This window comes from Chinchilla lanigera, unplaced genomic scaffold (genome assembly GCF_000276665.1).
Source record: "Chinchilla lanigera isolate Chin_1 unplaced genomic scaffold, ChiLan1.0 scaffold00023, whole genome shotgun sequence".
Lineage (NCBI taxonomy): Eukaryota > Metazoa > Chordata > Mammalia > Rodentia > Chinchillidae > Chinchilla > Chinchilla lanigera.
In genome coordinates this window covers 12,548,213-12,570,667 of record NW_004955424.1, presented here as the reverse complement: position 1 = coordinate 12,570,667, position 22,455 = coordinate 12,548,213, and the positions used below count along the sequence as shown (strand labels likewise).

The window sequence follows — 22,455 nt, the reverse complement described above, 5'->3', positions numbered from 1 at the left end:
CACAACCTTGCGCTTGCCAGGCAGGCGCTTTTGCCCCTGAGCTAAATCCCCAGCCCCTTTTTTTGGTCTTTTTGAGACAGGGTCTCACTATGCAGTTCAGGCTGGCCTTGAGCTCACTTATACAGCCCAGACAGGGTCTCACTATGCAGTTCAGGCTGGTCTTGAACTCGCAACAATCCTCCTGCCTCAGCCTCCCAAATGCTGGGATTACAGGCTTGCACCACAACGCCTGGCCTGTGCTATTTTTTTTAAAAAGGAGACGGAAAACAGGAAAACACAAAAAGTCACTTTAAATCACCTGTACTAAGATAACCACTGCAAAATTGAGTTTGATTTTCCTCACAGATTTAATACATTTGTTGTCCCACAAAATCGGATGCGTGGATTGTTTTAACTTGCTTATAGCCACACAAATAGTAAGTGGGCAATTTAGCATTTGAACCCAGAGTTTAGTGAGACCCTTGCTCTGCACACTCTCTCCTACCCAACACCCCCAAAGCCTCCTAGAGATGTGCCTGGATCCTCCCACCCAAGCCTGCTTCCTCCTGCAGCCTCAGCCTCTGTGGACCTGGACAATGCATGCTCTACTTTCCAGCGCTGAATGTGAATGACCCCGTGTTCTCATTATTTCTCCCACTCCAGGGATTCTCCTGAGTTCCTATAACAACCTGGCCAGGCTCCATCTCATTCGCCACAGTCATCAAAGGGAGCCCTCCTGCCAAAAGAATAACCTCCAACAAACTCTGATCTTGGCAAAGAGTGTGGGTGAGGGAGAACTAAGCTCAAAGTTCCTGGAGACTAACATGAGGACCCAGGACTGAAGCAGGAAGCTGGAATGGGCACTCTAGGTTGGCTTTGGCCTTGCTAAGCCTCTGTCAAGTTTGGGGGCTATGGGATAGGTAAGGCCCCAGGCCACCTGTCTGGAGAGATCCCTGAGACTGGCTATTCTGGGGACTGAAAAGGGGACCCAGTTCATGGAGACTTGGGGGCTGCTTTGCACACTCCTCTCCCACTGCTGTATTGTGAGGCTTGGCACAAGAGCCTGAGGAGGGGCAGCCCTGGAAAGTGGGTGCAGGGTGAGCTTTGCCGGAAGATTTTTCAACCAGGAACAAACCAGCAGGCAGCCCCTGAATGCAAAAATTGTGAGGGGCGCAGCTGGCCCATAGCGGAAACTGCAGGCCCTGACTGGAGCCCTAGACCAGGAGCACAGTGCCCCACACTGCTGCTTGCCAGACCACCTCCCTCAGCAGCCTGCCTGCTACAAAGTGTCACCATGAGAGCCTCTCCTCCTATTTGATAAGGCACGGCGTCCAGAAGTCCTCAGCAAAGGCATGAATCTGGGAGGCCTGGGAGCAGAGAATTTGAACAGAAGAGAATCCCAGCTGCTCTGGGCCTATCCCAAGGTACCAAGGTATGAGAGACAGGAAGGACGCAGAGAGACAGGTTTGGAGGTTACAGTGGCGGAGGGGAACGGGGCAGGGGGACAGAGGGACATACGAAGGAAAGGGCCTAAAAAGGAAAATTGGGGAAAGAATCACCCCAAGCAAAACTAATTTTTCCTGAGCACCACAGCTCAGCCCCAAGTTAAATGTAGGTTGAGATTCACCCCTGTATCACTAAGGGAGGATGCCAAAGTGATCTAAATATTTAATTTATGATCATATCTAATATTCTTAAAACAAGATGGTAGTGATAGCACCTAGTCAAGAGATGAAATATTTTACTCACCCTCTAAAGGGACATAATCACCCTGAAGGTGGCACTTGCACACTTCTATCTGCTGCCCCTACACATACTGTTCCCTTCACCAGAAAACCCTTCCTTCCCCAACAATCTGTTACCAGCCCCACCCACCCTGCAAGGCTCAGGGCAACCTTCTCCAGCAATCCTCCATAAATGTTTCCTTCCCTATTCACACAGAGGATTTCGTTTGCATCTCTGTGGTGTCCCTGACCACAACCCAGGGCCTGTTCTATCAGGCAGAGAAAACAAAGTTCAGGAGAACCTGGTGTTAGGAATCTCTGTAGGAACACAGAATCTGTTTCTGTCCCTTGACCCATTACCAACACAGGGCCATGTATAGTGGACCCTTAGCACAGATGAATGATTGGAGCTGCTGAGGGAAAAATGAACAGCAAGGTCAGGGTTAGGAGATCAGGTTCCAACGCAGCAGAGCAAAGCCCCTCGACGGTGAAGCTGGTCTTACGGAATCCCGGGACACCAAGAGAACATGTCTGGCTCACACAGGACACGGATAAGAACACCACCCTCCATGTGTGTAACATGGAACCATCCTGACCATCCCCTTCTGAGAAACTGGAGCCAAGAGGGAAATGCACTCTCTTGCCAAGGCCCCAGAATGGGTAGCTGACACCTGAAACCTGAGAACTCTCAACTCCAGTTCTGAGCATTTCCTTGAAACACCATCACGGAAGCATCACCTGTATTCACCAGCAACTGCTTTCCAAATAAACCACAAGCTGTGCCGGCAGCCTCCCCAGTATGGATCACTGCCAAGGCGGGCACTCAGGTGTCAGAAGGAAAGGCCTTTTTACCCTCACTCAAAGCTGAGCAGCCTGACCCAGAAAAAATGGAGAGGTCTTTCTCTAAAATGTTGAAAGGAAATTGGTACAAAGGAAACATGAAGCATTTCAGGCAAACTGGAGTTCGGGAGCCCTAAAGCTTACAGAACTAAAAAGAAGTAAAGAGAGTTTGTGGAGAATAAATAGGCATTGGGGTGCACGAGATGGCAGGAGGCCAGCAGGTGACGTCACTTTATACTTTGGCCGCTTCAGAGCTGATTGTTCTCACAGGGCTGGCTGAGGCAGGAGGACTGCCATAGTTCAATGCCAGCTCGGGCTAGCCTGAACTACACAGTAAGACCCTGTCTAAAAATAATAATACTAATACTAATAATAATAATCTTTAAATGAACATCTTTACTTAGATTGACTGTACAAACTGAGAAAATCTTGGAGTAGGTAGGTAAAATGTACGCAGCAATTTGGCAATACATGTATCAAAAGCTTTCAAAAAGTCTTTCATCCACTGTACTTTGAGACCATAATGTTAAGTGAAATAAATCAGACACACAACCTTAAACATTACATGGTTTATCTTATATGATAAGCCCAATATGTAAATAAAGAGCAAAATAAAAGATAATAGGAAGTAGGGAGATAGATTTTTTGCAGATGGGAAGAGAATAGGGAGACTGTTGGGGGGAGTGGAGGTAGGGGAAGGGCACGAAAGGAGGATTGGGAGGTGTTATGCACATGTACCAACTCCACAAGGAACACAATCATTATGTAATGCAAGTATATACAAATAAAAAATAAAAACTGAAAAAAGTTGCTAAAAGAGATTTTAAATATTCATACCATATACAAAAAAAGATAAATATATGATGGAAATGTTAATTTTCTTGATTTAATCATTCTATAATGTACACATTGATACCATTTATGTCTGGATATCCCCCCCAAAAAACTTCCTGCTGTTGTGGGAAGTGGGCTTTTTATTTTTTTATTTTATTTTATTTTTTTTTGGTTTTGGTTTTTCTCCGGTACCGGGAACCGAACTCACGACCTTGCGCTTGCCAGGCAGGCGCTTTTGCCGCTGAGCTAAATCCCCAGCCCCCTTATTTTTATTTTTATTCTTTTTGTTTTTTGTGAGACAGGGTCTCGCTCTGCAGTTCAGGCTGGCCTTGAGCTCACTTTGTAGCCCAGGCTGGCCTCAAACTCACTTTGTAGCCCAGGCTGGCCTCAAACTCACAATGATCCTCCTGCCTCAGCCTCTAGACTGCTGGGATTACAGGTGTGCGCCACCTTCCCCAGTTGAGTGGGCTTTTTAGAGGCAGCTGAATCTACAGTTTGTAATTGGTTCATTGCTGGGATTAGAGGTACAACTGCTACACCCGCCCTAGGGAGGGTAGCCTGCATACAGTACAAGGGATGGAAGAGAGGCTTGCTCCTCCCTTTTTGCTCTTGTTGCTTTTGAGGTCTTCCACTGCCCATGACTGTTGCCCATCTGCCACACCAGCCTGGCTTGAAGCCAGCTAATTATGGACTGAAACCTCTACAAGCTATGAGCTAAATAAACCTTTCCTTCCTTAACTTTGGGTGTTGGGTATTTTGTCTCAGCAACAAGAGAAAAGTAACCAAGACACATATCACATCATTGTGTGTTCCATAAACATATACAAGTATTATTTGTCAATTAAAAATTTAATTTAAACTCATTCAGAAATTCCACTTCTAGAAATTTATCCAAAGGAAATAAAGAAAAATGCAGGGAGATTTCTGTACAAGGATATTTCCTGCAATGTTATTTGTAATGGAAAGAGGATTGAAACCACCTAAATGGTCACCAATACAGGACATGATTAATTAAATTATAGAATGGCCGTATGTTGGATTGTGATCGTTACTAAACACGTTTTAAAACCTTTAGTGATTAGGGAAAGGGCTCCAGATGTACACTACATGGAAAAAAGTATGTATCATATATGCATACATTTCATAAATGACTCACTGTTATATGTACAGAGATAGATATACAGTATACCTATTGTGTAAATAATCTCTATTTCGTATAGATATAGATCTTCCAATATTTAGATTACTATACGACTCGCATCACACTGAGAGGCATATACTGTCAGGTTTTTTCACTGTTAGTGAGGTTACGTTTGGTCACCTGGTTAAACGGCGTCCTCCAAGCTCTTTGTAAGAGTACATTTGCCCCTTCATGATTGCCAACATAAGCAATCTGTGAATGATACTTTGGGAGAAAATGCATATCCTGCTTCCCATCAACTCTCTACTCTACAGAAATAGCATCCACTAATGATCTTGCTGGAAATCAGCTTTCCAGCGACAATTACACACGGTTATTTCCTTCAACATTTATTTGCAGAGGTTCTTCCCTGAAAGGCTTCCCCTTCCCTGAAATCCTCCCCTTTTTAGTATGTGAAGTCAAGGGTTTTTTATTTCCTTGCATTCAATGTTAAATCCATTGCTCTTCTTCTTTTATTTATTTTATTTATTTATCGTGTGTGTGTGTGTGTGTGTATGGTACTAGGGCTTGCACATACTTGGTAAGTGGTCCACCACTGAGTTACAGCCTCAGCCCACTTACTTATGTACGTATGTACGTATGTATGAGACAGGCTCTAACTTGTCCAGGCGGGCCTTGACATCTTGCTCCAGCCTCTGGATCAGCTGGGATGACAGACGTGCATCACCATGCCCAGCCATTGCTGTTCTTATTGTTTGAATTGTCTCAAACTTGGCCAGTGGGCTTTCTTTCAAGGCAGTTACTGGGTCACTGTCCTTTTTTCAGCACTTCCTTACTTTCTATAGCAACCAACCCTCTTTGCATCAGGCCTGATTGCGCCATCTCTCCAAGAAACTGTAGTTTCTTTTTGTGGGCACTGGTGTTTAGAAACTAAGATCTGAGTGCTAGGTGTGTTCACTGTTACTGAAGCATTATTACGTCTAGGCTCTCACAGTGAAAACCAGGAAATTAGGAAATGTATTCTAAACACACGTGTATATAAATTATGGGTACATATCGATGCCTCCATTTCAAATGCAACACCACAGTGCTTTTATCTTTTTTCCTAATCTGTATTGGTTCCAAACACTGCTTTCCAACATCAGTATAATTACTTATTTATTCTATTCTACGGCATACTCAAACTAGCTCTATGTTAGTTTTATTTCACTACATCAGTATTAGTATTGGTGTCAATACTATTTCAGTTAATTTTCTGGGCCACTCAGGATGATAATCTGTCAGCCTTTCAGTAATTTCAAACTCAGAACAGCAAATTCCTTCCATCTTCAGTCCATTATTAAGAGTAACTCAGATGCCATGTGGTATAGCCTTGCCCTGGGACATCTAGATCAGACTCCGCGGGCTGTGGGGAAGGAGGCGCTCTCTCCCACCCTGGGCTTCTGCAGGCTCCTGGTGGTTTCCTTCCTCAGGCCTGATGCTGCACACACTAAACCCAGGACAGGAGATTCACAGCCTTCAAGGTCCCCCAAATAACATTCTCCGGCAGAGCTTCATGACCCAGGCAGATTTTGCCAACACCTTGCTGAGAATGGAAGCGGAGGGAACAACAGGAAGGTTGAGAACTTTCACAAACACAGTGCAGTCTCAAAAGATCCCCAGCCACATCGTCACTGTGACATTTCTTGCACGGATCTTTCCACTCTCCCTAGTTTTCTGCCTTCCTTCCCACTGTTTTCTCCCCTTCCTTCTCTCTCTCCCTCCTTTTAGGATCAAAAAGCACAATTTTCCCCCTGTGTCAAGCAGGGCAAACTCCTCCTCCTCTGATGCTTTATTCAAGGCATTCTTAGAACAAAGACAGCCTTCTTCCCAAGAGAAATTACGGTGAATAAAATTCCCTCCGCTTCATTACACATACAAGGGTTGGAATCTTTTTAAAGCTCTGTCAGTTATAAATTGCAAACAAGCAGCTGCAAAACTCTCTCAAGATGAGTCTATCCATGGACTCAGCTATTGCTCCTCAGAACCAGGTCACCAAATGGCTCAAGCTGCCCAGGATCTTTCTATCTCGGGAACCTCTAGCTTCCAGAGCCAGCTCGCCATGCCATCCAAAGTCCTCCCACTCTATAAACAAAAGGGCCATCCAGATTCTCCAGCTGGGCAGCCACTGCCCCAGGCTCTCTTCCAGGGCACCAGCCACTGGCCCTGAGAGAGAAGTTTTTCACAGACAAGAGCCAGGGTCTACTGACTGACTAGCACTGCAGAGAAGCCCCACGACCCACAGGTCAAGGAAGGCAGACTGAGATCAAAGACTTCTCTTGCCACCTCTAATTTGACATTGAGAGATAGCAATGACCTTGGCAAAAAGTTCCTGAGCTGGAGCTGCTGGCGGTTAGGTCACTGCTTTGCTAATTTTTAGGGCCTAGAAGATCTTCTGAGAGTAAAAGCTTTCCAAAGGGCTGCCAGGTGCTCCTGGAAATAATCTCCAACTCAGACACTGAGGAGAAGGGAGGAGCAGTTCTTTCTGAAAAGCCTATCAAATCTCTGATTAGGAGAAGGAACGTGTGAAATAAATTTGAACAGTATTGTGAAATTGCTGTTGCTCTGGTTATTTTCTAGTTTATAAATATTTAAGTTGCTTTGGCATTTCAATTAAGAGTAAGAAAAAAAAAAGCCTGAGTTGTTTTTATTTATTGATAAAAGAAAAAGAACAAATATGTTTCAGTGATGAACAAGAATGTTGGGGTCTTTCAAAATGCAAGAGTTGAAGAAGAAAACTGAATCAAGGAAGAGTAAAATGAAACGGTCTGAGAGTGAGAGAAAGGTGGACTGGGAGAAGGGAGGGTGTGAGCCCCTGGAACAGGGAGCATGCAGCCCTGTAGCTGCTCATTCATCTCCCAAAGTCCCTGCCTGCTCCTGGTAATCTGAGGAGCACTGAAATACCTGCTGGCATCGTCTGGTCCTTGAACGTTCCCCAAAGGCTCATGTGTTGAAGGTTTGGTCACTAGGCTGTGGCACACAGTGGAACCTTTAAGACATGGGCTTAACTGAAGGAAGTTCGGTTACTGCAGCTGGGCCCTTGAAGGAGGTACTGGAACCATGGCCCTGCCCCTGCCTCTCTCTTTTTACTTCCCATCCACCAGGAGGTGAGCATCTTTCCCTGACCCATGCTCCCCACCATGATATGCTGTCTCATCTCAGGGTAAAAGTCAACAGGGCCAAGCAACCATAGACTGAAACCTCTGATACCGTGAGCCAAAATAAACCTTTCCTTCCTGTAAGTTGATTCTCTCAGGGTTTTGTTTTTGGGGGTTTTTTATTTTCTTTGTTTTTTCTTTTTTTTTGTCTTTTTGAGATAGGGTTTCACTATGCAGTTCAGGCTGACCTTGAGTTCACTTTGTAGCCCAGGCTGGCCTCAGACTGGCAGTCATCCTCCTGCCTCAGCCTCCCGAGTGAGTACTGGGATTACAGGTGTGCACCACCATGCCCGGCTCTCTCAGGTATTTTGTTATGGTGAATAAAAGCTGATTAATATACCTCCCACCTCACAGTCCTCCCCCACCACTTTCAATGGTCCTCAAAGCTTGTCACGAGCAGCTCCATCTTCTGAAGTATCAATGCAGATAACATTTACATTGAAATTTAAAACTGTGATTATACCTAGTTTTATAAAGTTCTAGAACCTGGACACAGTACCTAGCCTCGGTAGGTAGTTTCTTGAGTTTGGTGCTCTTCCACATTCTTATGTAATTGCATTTCACAGAATCAAGATAAAGCCTAGAAGCATGCATTTTAAAAGATGGCAGCTCAGAGGGACAAATAAGGCCAGCAAGTAAAAAACCTGAGCCCTTTGTCCTTGCTGAAATAGAGTAGGAAATCACATATTAGGGTAATTCCTACACTCCGTATCAGTGGGCTGCTACCCAAGCACGCTGGAAATAGTTGTAGGCCCAGATGGCCAGCAATCCTTGGGCTTCCTTCCTCATGGCTTTTTTCCTGTCAGAGTTGGCCAACGCCAGGGCTGTAGAAAGCCAATGCTCAGCCAGCAAATTGTGGTGAACTGCTGTCCATTCCAGAAGCTGCCTGGGAAGCTCAGTGACTTTCCTCAGAGTATGGGGCCCAGATAGAGCTCAGGCTTTTCACTAGCTGAGTGATCTTAGGCAAGTCCTTAAACTCAGGTTACCTGAACAGAAATGCTAAATGGCTAACAGTAAGGGTCTGGAGACAAGACAACCCGGCCCATACACTGGATCTACCACTGACCAACACCATGTACCTGAGATTTAACTTCTCTTTCTTCATCTGTAAAATGGATCATCCCTTAGCTTGGTTGTGAGTTAAGCTAATGAACTAATATGTATAAAATTTACCACGAAGGGTAAACGTTTGTTAACTATCAAATTAGATAAGCTCACTCTGATTTGAACATAATACAATGTATACATGCTTCAAATCATCACATGGTACCTCATAAATATGTATAATTTTTATTCATGAATTTGAAAAATGCTTATAATTTGCCTTGCTCACAGTGTGTTTAGTAAATATTTGCTATTTTATATGTACATGCATTCCTATACACACTTGTTTTTTATTTATTTATTTATTTATTTATTTATTTTGTCTTTTTTGAGACAGGGCCTCACTACGCAGTTCAGGCTGGCCTTGAGTTCACTTTGTAGCCCAGGCTGGCCTTGAACTCACAGTGATCTTCCTGCCTCAGCTTCCCGAGTGCTGGCAGGCATGAGCCACCATGTCCCACACTTGTAAATACATATAAAAAAATCCTTAAGGACACACTTCTTAGGGTGACCAAAACACTTTTTTAAAAAAAATTGACAATACCAAGTATTAGTGAGAAAGTAGAGCAACTGGAATTCTCAAACACTGTTGATGAGAATTTAAAACGTACAGCTACTTTGAATGACAGTTTTGGCAATTTCTAATGAAGTTAAATATATATTTACTACACTTACTACATGAGCTAGCAATCCCAGTTCTAGTTATTCACTCAAGAAAAATGAAAGCAAACAGCCACACAAAGAACGTTCATAGCAGTTTTATTCATAAAATCAAAAATAAGAGCTGAGTAATCATCAACAAGTAAATGGACAGATTCTAAGACACCCTTCCAATAGATCACTACTCAGCAATAAAAAGGAATGAACTACTGATACATGCAGTAATATAAGTACATCTCAAAAGCATATGCTAAGGGAAAGAAGCCAGACAAACATAAAGAATTCCATGAATATGACATTCTGGAATCAGCAAAACAATAGAAACAGAAAACAGATGAGTGGCTGGCTGCCAGGGGAGGAGGAGGGAAGGGGGAAATTGATTATAAAGAAGCAGAGGGGAACATGTTAAGGTGATGGAAATGTTTTACATCTTGATCACGGTGATGGATACATGATTGAATACATTTGTCAAAGTTCATAGAACTGTGTACCTAAAAAAGGTAAATTAATTAACAATTGTTATTACCTAGGAGATGAAGGAACTGGGTAGAGAGGATGACTAGAGGATAGCTTTTTGTTCTACTAAAACACATCTGTACTGTTTGGACTTTTTTTTCAGTATTGGGGATCAAGCCAAGGTCTTGTTCATGCTAGACAAGTGCTCTACCACTGAGCTACACCCCCAATCCTGTCTGAACTTCTGTAATGAGCACATAATTTATGTACTTTGTAGTATTTTCACTAAGGTCTTAAATAATAATACTAATAATATAATAATAACAACAACAATGCTATCTATCTCGAAGGGATGTTGTGACATTCAAATGAAAATATGAGAAAGCACACAGTACAGTGTATGAACTCTTTTTAGGTAGAGGGATGGATGAGTGGATAGACAGACAGACAGACAGATGGTCAGTCAGACAATGTTACCTTCCTCTCACCACTCAACTCCCATATCCTCTTTACTCCCCAACCCCTACCCTTCAGGTTCCCACATTCCAAAGTGACAAAGCGCAGAGGCCAAGAGACCTCCCTTGAGAGGAAAAGCCATGACCTACCTCAGTGACAAACAGCGTACGAGGGTCGATGATATCCAGGAAGTGCCTGAAGCGCCCATAAAAGGATGTCTGGAAAAAGAGGTGGGAAAAGGGGAGATCAGCTGTTGTACACTGTCCTCTGGACACCCGACACGGGGGTCACCCTTATGAATGGGGACCCGCAGGCCCCATGACACCCTGTATCATGGATGAATGCCAATGAGGCCTCATGGCCCAGGAACCTGGGAGCAGCGTTCCCAGGGCTGAGCCCTTCCTAAAGTCGACTCAAAGAGACCACTAAGATACCCAGTACCTGTCCCTATGTCTCTCTCAGGTGCTTCTCACGTTGCTCCTTGTCTTCCATTGTCCTAAGACCTCTTCTGAGCTCTTCAGAAGCCCCCACATATCACTGGGTGGGTGGGCACAGATTACTGAGAGGTTCAGGGCACAGGACGAAGGGTCACCCCCCTACCTCCCTTGCCCGAGAGCAGGGGCCCTGGAAGAGGAGGGCTTTGTGCTAAGCAGGCCACAGGCATTGGAGCACAATGAAAGGAAACCAAGCAACGCTGCTGCTGGGCCTTTTGCCTGGGGACAAAGCCAGCTGGGCAAAGCCAAGCTCAAGGGGAGAAGAGAGAGTGCCAGACTGGGGATCAAGGGGAAGGCTGCAAACGCTGAGGGGTTCATGCCTCACTACACTCCAGGCTCTGCCCCAAATTCCTCCCACAGCCCCACATCTCCGCAAGCACCATCCTCTGCACAGGGGAGGAAACAGAAGCCTCCACACACCCTCCCCTTGCTTATTAGGACAGCAGACCCTGCAGTCAAATTCTGGCCTTGCCTTTCCCCTAAAGATCCTGCAATAGGCCCTAGGTTACCTCTGAGTTCCCACACACAAAACACCTCTCCCACCTTTCTTTCTCTCTCACTCAGGGAGCCACACATGGAGCAGGCTGCCTATCCCCTACTTCCACTCTCCTCCAAGGGGCCAACTACAGATAAAGCCTCAGGACCATTCTCAACTGAAACAGTTGCTTTTCCAACCTCATAGTGCTCAAATGGCTGAAGTTTTGTCCCTAAACCATCCAGTACTTAAGTCATATACATACACAGCACACTCCTGTCTTGGCAAATTTAGTCTAAGGAAACAATCAGAATGTTCAAAGACGAGGTCAGAGATACATTTTAGGGAGGTTCACTGCTGTACTCTTTACAAAGGTGGGTGGCTGGGCTGGAGATATAGCTCAGTGGCACAAGCACCTGCTTGGAAAGCATAAGGTCTCGAGTTCAATTCCAAAAAAAAAAATGGTGGATGCTTAAATAAATGATGGTCCATTCATGTTTTTTGAATACTGTGCAGTCATTTAAAATCACATTTTTCAGACAATAGTTATGACATGGTGATAGGGCAAGAGAAACTCCATTTTCTATTTGTAACTCCATTTTTTTTTCTTTGTCTTTTTGAGACAGGGTCTCATTATGCAGTTCAGACTGTCTTGAGCTCACTTTGTAACCCAGGCTGGTCTCAAACTCACAATGATCCTCCTGCCTCAGCCTCCTGAGTGCTGGGATTACAGGCGTGCGCCACCACACTCGGCTATAACTCCATTTTAAGAGAAGTCACTTAAAGTTCACATAAACTATAGATACACCCCTTCCCCTTGGTTAGTCATAAACCAGAACAGAGTTATAAAATGGGAACAGAACAAACAGGACAAATTGGGAAGTAGGCTAAATGTTAAACCACAACGGTCATCCAGAATCTGGCTGGCTGACAGCTTCAGGGAAAGCTAAACCTTGTTGTAATTGTGCAACATTCTTGTAAAATTCCCAAAAATGCAGTAATAGTTACTATGGAAACCTAAAAATGTACTTAAACCGAAGGTGAGACCCAGATTGGTGCGGACATCCTCTCTGACTCCTGGTTAGAGACCGTCCATCACCCGGCTCTCCAATAATGCTTTGTTCATTCCTGCCTTTTCCATCTCTTGTGAGTGCCTGTCTCGTTGGACTCACTTGCCGTTATCAGTGGAAAAAGGCTTGGTTTTATAAAATGCACATAAGCAATATGATTTCAACTTAATAAGCAAGGAGATAAATAGATGGATACTAACTGAAGAGCAAAAAGACTGGATGACATCTAGATCCTGTACCACTAGGTCCCAGGGTTCCTTAGGAAGTTGCTGATTCCACGGCTGGGGCAGGAAAAGTACAAGATGAAACTGGTTTTTGTTTTCATTTTGTTTTATGCCAGAACGTAATGAAGAACCACCTTTGCCCTAAGGTGAGCGGGATGTGTTCATGGAGCCACTGAGGGGCAGATAGACGCTATGCACCTTGAGATGTCATACCTGAGAAGGTCACAGCATCACCAATATCCCAGAGGGGCTAAATCTAATCACAAGGAAACATCAGACAAACACAATAAAATAACTAGGCTTGCTTATCAAGTATGTCAATGTCACAGAGACAGAGCGAGAGTGGGAAACTGGTCCACAGTAAAGGAAATTAAACAGACAGCTAACTGTGCTGTGTGATTCAGGTCTGGATCCTGGATTAGAGGAGGAAAATGCTTTCAAGGGCATTATTGACACAAGCGACAAAATTGACAGTTAGATCATAGATCCATAAGAAGTATTCATGAATGTTAAATTTCCTGAACTTAGTAACTTCACTGTGGGTATAAAGAGAATGTCCTTGTTCACAGGGAACATTCACTGAAGTAGTGATGGATACATGGATGTAACTACTCTCAAACATCTGAGGGGAAAGAATGTATAAATACACAGGGCAGCCATCAAATTGGAAAATGTATGTACTATTATTTTATTTCTCCACAGAGTGAGGGTGTATTTAATGATATCACATATATTATGTTTCCAGACTTTCTGATCACTGGTAGATAAAGAGGGTAACAAGTACATGTGAAAAATTATTTAAAAACTGGTAGATCTAGGCAAAGGGCATATGGAAGTTTTCTTTATGCCTGCAAGGCAACTTTTCTATAAGACTGAAGGTGTTTCAAAATAAAATATTACAAATCATATTTTTCAAAATGCTAGATAAAAATACATTTAAATGTTAATAGAGATTGCCTCTGGGTAATAGGATTACGGGGGATTTTATTTCTATATATTCTAAACTGCTTTTAAAATGAAAAAAATCAATATTAGATATCATATATAGAAGTAATATTTTATTTTTTTAAAAATATGCAAATTAAACTTCAGGCTGATATGTTAAGTAATGTAGTTAATAATCTCCTGAAGGACCTGAGCTGTTCCACATCCCTTCCTGATCCTTCTCAGCTTCGGTCTCTTTGTTTGTTTCTTTGTTTTTCTGAGACAGGATCTTATTATGTAGCTCAGGCTGGCCTTGAACTCACGATGTAGCCTAACCCAGGTCAGCTTTGAACTCAAGGTGATCCTTCTGCCTCAGCCTGCAAGTGCTGGGATTACAGGCTTACAGGCGTGGGCCACCCACTGGGTCTCTTTACACACCCAGAAAGGGCTCCACAGACAAACCAGCTGTGGAATGAATGAATGGACTGCTAAGCAACCAAAGGCCCCCAGGCTTCCTGAAGCGGGTGGGGCCTGGCCAAGCTTTGAGGGGAAGATAGGATTAGAAAAGGGTAACAGTTTGTTGGTTTGTGGTCCAAGGGAGATGAGGATGAACAAGAGTGGGAATGGGAACCCTCAAGGGGAATTCTAAAAAGGGCTCCAGCAGATACCTCCAACCTCCAGCTTGCCCTGTGGGCTTGATCCTGTCCCAGCCCTGCCAGCCCTCCTGAGTTACTTTCCACCACTGCTACAGTAGTCCCACATAAAGCATTTTGCTCCTCAGACGTCTGCAAACTCCTACTGAGCAAGGCTCTGACTGTTACAGGCAGCTAAAAGATAAAGTATTATAGGCAGTCAGATAGGGCTGGACCCTCAAAGGAGCCAGTGTAGAAGACAAGGTACCATATAACTGTGGGGAAGACAGGCACCTCCACTGTGGGTCAGACCTCAAGACAAAAGATAAAACAAATGCACCCACACAGTTCCTAAGGATAAACATCAGAGACTGATATTCTAAATAAGTATCATCACTTGAGGAAGCCAGGAAGAGCCACTAACGCAACCCACTACAGGAAAAGCCCCTGTTTTGTATTCATGCCCACTTGCTCCGTGCCTCACTTCCGTATTTGATCCCATTTAATCAGTTTTACCTGAACAGTCATACTTGTAATCTTATTGGCTGTGTAGTTTTGTCCCACCTCATGTCCACCTTGCGATTTCCCATTTTTCCCACCTTGGACCTGCCTCACATCATGGATTTGCTCTATAAAAATCCCTAGAAAAGGCAGGGTCCTTGGCAACCCACTGAGGACCCCTTCTGTCTTTCTCTTGGACAGAAGCTTCCTTTCCCCCAATAAATATATTCTGCTCTTAACCTCCATTGTTTCTAAAATTCATTCTTCAATTTTAGAGACCACAAACTCGTACCAGACATCTAGCAGGTTGGAACTTTCCCCTATATCATGACCATCCCGAAAAAGCCTTCTAGGAGCTCAGAGCCATCAAGATAGACAAATAACTGCAAACAAACACTTACAAAACAATACGATCAGTGCTCAAATGAGGCATCACAAAGTGCACTAGGGACACCCGGATCTCTTCCTAGAGTGAGTCACAGTGGCAGAGGAGGAACCAAGAGGTGGCTGAGTGACCCAGCAGAAACGGTGATAAGCAAGTCTGAAGACCTGAAGGCGGCAATCAGAAACTGTACCGGACACTTGGGGTGTCTTCATTCATTCACTATTCTACTAGCAACAAGACCTACTGTGTGTCCAGCACAATGTGAGAGCTCGGGTGAAGAAGGAAGAAACAAGTCATGGATGATGCCTAGATTTCTAGCCCTACACTCATGCTTATTAACCAGGAGAAGGAAAGTAAGGAACACACAATGGACAGGAAGACACTACTGGACATGTACATTTGAGATACATGTAACTTTTCTTTCTTCTTTTTTTTTTTTTTTTTTTTTTTTTTTTGGTACCAGGGATCGAACTTAAGACCGCTTATGCCACTGAGCTGTATCCCCGGCCACATAACTTTTCAATAAACCCTTGGAAGTACAGGTCTGAGATTCTTGGACGAGGTTCTGAATTGGAATGCTAAACACATATGATCTCAGTCCAGCTGCCCTCAGCACTCTGGGACTACCCTGTAGTCTGACACAACCTGATTCACTGAATTACTGCAACGAGGAGGACCACACAACAGGAGAACAATAGGACAGCAGGTGAGGTGCCTCAGCAAACAAAGGAACAGATTGAGCTAGTACAGAACATCTGGAAAGGAGTGAGAAAAACTGAACTGTGCATCAATCACCGTCAACACAGCAAGGTTAGGTGTACAGAAAGGCTCAACCTAGGTCCGATTAATAGTACTCAGGGCCTTGTGAAAACTAAAGTTAAGACATGTATAAGAGCTGTGCATGGTGGTGCATGCCTGTGATCCCAGCATTCAGGAGGCTGAGGCAGAACAGCCATGATTGGAAGCCAGCCTGAACTACAGAGTGAGATCCTGTCGCAAAAAGAAAAGAAAAGAAAGAAAAAGAAAAAGAAAAAGAAAAGGAAAAAAGATTAGTGGTGTGGAATGGGCTCCAGAAACTTTATTTGAAGCTAAGCACTTGGGTTGACTGTGAGGCAAAGTGGCTTCCAATCAAGTTTCAAGTTGCATTCCTACAGACATGATTTAAACAGCAGAGTTCCTGCCAATCCATGATTTTAGAGAGAGAAAAATCGCCCACGTGCTTACTCAGCAAAGCCAGTCCTTAGGACCTTGTGGCGCAACAGTAGCGCGTCTGACTCCAGAAAAGCCAGTCCTTTGCTGGGCATGGTGGTACACGCCTACAACCCCAGCCCTTTGGAAGCGGAGGCTGAAAGACTGCCATCAACGAGACTAGCCTAGGGGGCTGGGGATTTAGCTCAGCGGCACAGTGCCTTCCTGGCAAGCGCAAGGTCGTGAGTTCAATTCCCGGCACCGGGGTAGTGGGGGAAGGCCACCAGCCTGGGATACCTAATGAGATCCTGTCTCAAAAAACAAAAGCAAGAAAACAAACAAAAAGAAGCACAGTCCTTTTGAAAAAAGTGTTTCCACAAACAATGGCTTTATCTGTGTCTGTCCTCCCTGACAGATGAATGGCAGGCAAGCTACTTTCTCTGTCTTTCATTTTTATTTTCTCAATACTTTAAAATGTATAGTGCTCCCACCCTTTCTAAAATTCAGCCCCATCTTTATCACACAGTGGACATTTTTCCTGCCCTTTTTCTTTACCAGAAGAATGAGTCAGCCAAATGATTCCTCCCCGCCCCCACAAGAAAGGTGAGTCAGCTGAGTCAGCTAATCCTCTGCCGGGGGTCCTGGTCCTACAGCACCAGGCTGCCTTCCCTGTCCCTGGGGTCCTCTCCCTGGGTGTAGGCTGGTGGGGAGGGAAAGGTCTTCTGGGCAGGACGAAGGCAGCAGCCTAACAAGCCCCCCTGCCCTAGACTCTGAATTACAATGCTTCAGGACTATTAGGGATAAAATATTCACTGAGCCAAAGCAGGAGGCCAGGGAGATAGCTCAGTGGTATAAGCGCCTCCCTGGCAAGTGCAAGGTCCTGAGTTCAATTCCCACTGCCACAGAAAAAAAAAACAAAAAAAACACTGAGCGAAGGCAGAGAGGCCGGAGCACCCCAGGAGTCCCCAATCGGGCCATCACCTGCTACTTGACAGCTAGGCCAAATGCTCAGAGATTCTGGTTCTGCTGGTCTAGGGTGGGCTCCAAAACTCAGCATCTGTTTCAAAGCTTGTCCAAGTGATCCTGAAAAGTGTTGCACCCCACACCCAGCATAAACAGAAAAGCACTCAGAACAGCCACTCTCCAGCCTATAGAAAGAAAATGATTAACAGATATAACTGAGGCTGGTAGAGCATTTTCCTAGCACATGCAAGACCCTGGGTTGCAACCTCAGCGCTAAAAAAAAAAAAAAGAAAGAAAAACACCCCAAAACCTCCTACAAGGCACTGTAGTTTCAGAGCTTTATTTCAGGCAATCTATATGAGAAACTGCCTGAGAGCCTCCTGACTCTCAACCCACACAAACCTCTGGACCTTGATACAAAGACTGTTTTCCTGCCCAGAAATTTCCAGGCCCCTCACAGAGCCCTGTGTAACCACCTGCTCTGCCGAAATCAGCTTTGGTCGGCTTGGGACCCCGGCACACACACAGCACCCCAGTTGTCTTGGTAGGGAAGTAAGATTGCTAAACAAGCAAGGAAGTTACAAACATAAGAACAACACAAAACGTACTTCTGTGTTCCCTGCCTGTCCTGGACCCCAACTCGCCAAACCAGGATCTGGGCTGGGAGAAGGAAAGCTGGTCCTGTAAGAAACAAAAATTTTAAATAGTCTATTTTCCGGAAAAGGTCTTTTAGCCTAAGGACGTGACTGAGGTCACACATCGTCTGAGATGGTCTCTAAACAAAGGTGAGGGTAAATAGTCAATTAAGTATGGAATTCACTTTGCAAACTCTGGAAAAGCACTGGCAATTAAGAAGTTACCTCCTGTAGTTTAATCTTTTGCTTTTAGACACTCACAAATGGTTTACAGAGGGATCAGGGTAAAGGGGGTTAGGAGATGAAGAACACACTGTAACCCCCTGAGGAGGGAACTGGGCATCAGGATTTATACTGCTCTTTGGGACCGCTCTGAGGGTGTGTCAGTGTGTCTGTTGGGCTGGCATCCCATTCCCGCCAGAATGAGAAATAAAAGTCTCTGCTCTTCCTGCCTCTACAGCCTGGACTGGGTCTGGACAAGTGAACACATTTCTCACAGGACTGGGGAGGGAACAAGCAGCAAAGGAGAAGGACAGAGACCTGGGATAAGGAGTCCCAGAGGTCCCAGGGTCTGAGCTGTCATCTTTTCCCCTTCACCGGGCCACATGGGGCAGTGTTAGCACAGATTTTAGAAGAATAGGGGGTAGAAGAACATATTAAGCAATACCATCGAAATGCCATCACCCACATTCAGAATGACAGGATTCTACAGGACAAGCAATCCAGTGTTATCGACAAGTACGAGGAAGAAAAGAGGAGAGCTGATGAGTAGGAGACAAAAGAGATTTATGAGCCAAAAGTAATGTGTGGGACTCACGGGAGCCTGATTCAAATACACCAGTAATAAAAAAATCAGGTGACAGTGCCAGGCATGTGGGCACACACCTGTGATCCCAGCACACAGGAGGCTGAAGCAGGACGTTTAAGAGTTCAAGGCTAAACCAGGGGTGGTGGTGCACACTAGTAATCCCAGCACTAACAGGCTAAAGCAGCAGGACAATAAATCTGAGCCCAGCTTGGGCGATTTAGCATGACCTTCTCAAAATAAAAATAAAAAAGGGCTGAGTATGGAGCTTAGTGTGAAGGACCTGGGTTCAATCCTCAATACTGGGGGTGGGGGGAAACATAAATAAATAAAACCAGTTCATATCCAGCCTGAGTTACACAAAGAGTTCAAGGCCAGCCTGGACTACATGGCAAGATTTGTCTCCAGAGGGGATAAAAAAAAAAGGTGACAATCAGGGAAATCAATATTGCTTGTTACTGGATGAGATCAAGAAATAATCAAGCCAGGCAGACACGGTAGCACAGAGTAATCCCAGTACTCTGGGAGGCCAAGAACCTCAAATTTGAGTTCAGCCTAAGCAATTTAGTGATTTAGTAAGGTCCTGCCTCAAAATAAAAAATAAAAAAGGCTGGGATGGAGTTCAGTGGAAAGGACCAGAGTTCAACCCACAGTGCCACAGATAAGTGTAAAATAATTGTCGGGTGTGGTGGCACATGCCTAGAATGCTAGCACTTGGGAGGCTAACGCAGGATCACCACAAGCCTGAGGCCAGCCTGGGCTGCACAGTGAGCTCAAGGCCAGCCTGATCTCAAAAAACAAACAAAAAGCTCATTTTAGGTGTACAAAGGGTATTGCAGCTACATTAAAACTACTTTAAAAACCTCTGTGATATTCTTCCTTCACGACCCATAAATCCAGTCTATCTACAAGAAAAATATTTGGCAAATCTAAATTAAAGGCCATTCTACAAAATACACTGCCTGGGGCTGGGGATTTAGCTCAGCGGCACAGCGCCTGCCTGGCAAGCGCAAGGTCATGAGTTTGATTCCTGGTACCGGAAGAAAAAAAAAACAGAATACACCGCCAGTACTTCCCAATGCTACCTTGGTCATTAAAAACAAGTAAAGTCTGAGAAACTGCCACATACCAGAAGAGACTAAGAAGACACAGTGACAAAATATAATGTGAGGTTCTAGGTGGGGTCCTGGAACAGAAAGGGGCTATCATAAAAGTGTGGAATACAGTTAATAGGAATGTACTATAATTGCTTAGTTTTGACAAATTTACCACAGTAATGGGAGATGGTATTAGGGGACCCTGCATGAGGATTATGTGGGAATTCTTTGTTATCTTTTTAATGTCCACAAATCAAAGTATTCCAAGCAAAACTTTACTTTAAAAACTAACCAAGTAGGCCAGGGATTAAGCTTAGTGGTGCAGTGCCTGCCTGGCAAGCATGAAGTCCTGAGTTTGATTCCTGGTACCCACTCGCCCCCCAAAAAAAACTAACCAAAAGAGAACTTATTTTTTAGAGATAGTACTCATAGGTCAAGGAAATAATGGGATTATGCTTTTGCTTCAAAATAATTCATTTTGGGTTTTGAGTCAAAATAATTTATTGGTAGCTGGGGATATAGCTCAGTGGCATAAGTTCCTGCCTGGCAAGCACAAGGTCCCCAGTACCAAAAAACAAACAAAAAAAGATGGGATTCTTTGGCCAAGCCGAGAATGGTGGCGCACGCCTGTAATCCCAGCCCTCGGGAGGCTGAGGCAGGAGGATCTTTGCAAGTTCGAGACCAGCCTGGGCTACCAAGTGAGCTCAAGGCCAGCCTGAATTGCATAGCAAGACCCTGTCTCAAAACCTCCACCCCCAAAAAATTATTGGCTAGGGATAAATTATTTTGAATAATATATGTATGAAACAAGGTTGGCCTTAAGTTAGTGATTTTTAAAGCCAAGCAATGGGTACATGGGGGTTTGATGATGACTGTGTTTACTTTTACATGTCTAAAAACTTGATAATAAACAAATACAGACTCTGGAGCTAGACCACTCAGGAAGTTACTTAATCTGTGCGCTACTTTCCTTACCGATACCTTGAATATCATGATAACTTTTTTTTTTTTTTGAGACGCGGTCTCGCTAAATTGCCCAGGCTGGCCTCAAACTTTCAATCCTCCTGCCTCAGCCTCTCAAATAGATGGGATTACATGCAGGCACCACTGTGCCTAGCTCATCATCATCCTATGGAGAGAAAAACAGTCACCGAGCAAAGCCCATCGCCCTCTTCCACCCTCCGGTCCTGCTCGGTGCTCTTCTTCCTACCCTCCTGTACCAGGAGGGTACTGAGGAGGTAAAGGAAGAAGGTTCTGGAGTGACTCCAGGGAGTCAGGAAAGATCTTGACTACAAGTTGTACATCAGGGCATAACCACTGCTTAGGAAATATAAATCCTACCCAAGGGAAAGTTTTGTGGAGTCGCGTCCCTGGTGTGGGCTCTAAGAATGGACCCCACATTATGAACCACTCAAGCAGGCTTCTGACAGGCCAGAACGGGGCACTATCAGCATTCACTGGATGCCTACTTTATCCCAAACACTGAGAGCAGGACCCAGATGAAGGTGGCTGGGGGGACATACATGGCAGACACTTATCTTTAGGTTCACCTCCTTAGCAACCCCCACTCTGGGGACTCGGGGCTGAAGATTCTTGCACTGTCAAACATGTTCCCACTTGGTTACAGTTTTACAGATTCCTGAGGAACAATCTGGATAAAACTTGGCCCATCACAACTAGTGTATCAATTTGTCCACAAAACCCACTGAAGTATCCACAGCATATTAATTTATTCACAAATCTTTATCAGGCACCTCTGAAGTACCAGGCTCTGGACTGACTCAATAGGGAGTCAAGGCAGATCCAGCAGGCTTCCATGGAGCTTGCGGTTGAAATGGGAGGAGGGAGGCATGGTGATAAAATAATCACCCTGAATCAACGTATGCACTGAGGTGCTTTGCAGTAGGGGAGCACAGTCAGAAAGTCAACTTGGGGGTGGGGGTGCTCCATGACACATTAGGCATGAAGAAGAGTGGGATAAGAGTTGAGGGCAGAGGAAAGGTGGTGTTCCAGCAGATGGCCCAAGGCTTTGGGGAGAGGGGCCTTGACACAGCATGTCTAAAGGCCAAACAGCTAGTGTTGGGGGAAAGGTGGTTTTGGGGTGAGTGTGTGGTAACACTCAAGGAAGAAGTCAACAGGGTGGGTCCCTTTAGAGGGGAGGTCTTTATCTTAGAGGCAATAAAAGCCAATGCTGGGTGTTTTAAGTGTGTGTGTGTGTGTGTGTGTGTGTGTGTGTGTGTGTGTAAAAGGTTGGGAGTCACCTGATCAGGCCTGCACTATTGGGACACTGCCACAGAGAAGAGGGAGGGATTGGAAGAGGACAACAGTAGAAGCGAACAGACCTGCCCAGTCTTCCACAGTGGCCCAGGAAGTGGTGGGGGAGAGGCCTGGGGCTGGTGTAGGAGTCCAGCCCTGAAGATGGGTGGATGTTCGAACTGTTTGAGAGGTGAGACCATGATCTCTGGTTGTATTTAGAGGGTGGGGAGAGACAGGAAAGTATACATAAATCCTAGGTTTATGACTAGAATATAGGTGGCAAGCTAAACTGCTTGCAGGGTCAGGGAGCAAAGTGACAGGAACAGGTCTGCAGAACAGGAAAGTTCCTTAACATGGACAAATCACACAAGCTCATGCAGTACAACCATGCAAGCCACTATGTTGGCCAGGAGAA

General features: G+C 44.8%; 1 protein-coding gene across 4 annotated transcripts in view; it reads right to left on the bottom strand.

The window, feature by feature from the left end:
• Sfxn5 (sideroflexin 5) overlaps window positions 1-22,455 on the bottom strand; it is a 113,254-nt gene that overhangs the window by 88,571 nt on the left and 2,228 nt on the right. For 2 of the 4 annotated variants that reach the window (XM_013514690.1, XM_005385578.2), the window contains exons 2-3: window positions 17,856-17,928; window positions 10,541-10,609 (exon numbers count right to left, since the gene is read on the bottom strand). In XM_013514690.1, the coding sequence (XP_013370144.1) occupies window positions 10,541-10,609; window positions 17,856-17,928 (142 nt within the window). The remainder of the gene's footprint in view (window positions 1-10,540; window positions 10,610-17,855; window positions 17,929-22,455) is intronic. The other 2 variants (XM_005385576.2, XM_005385577.2) reach the window with 1 other exon arrangement.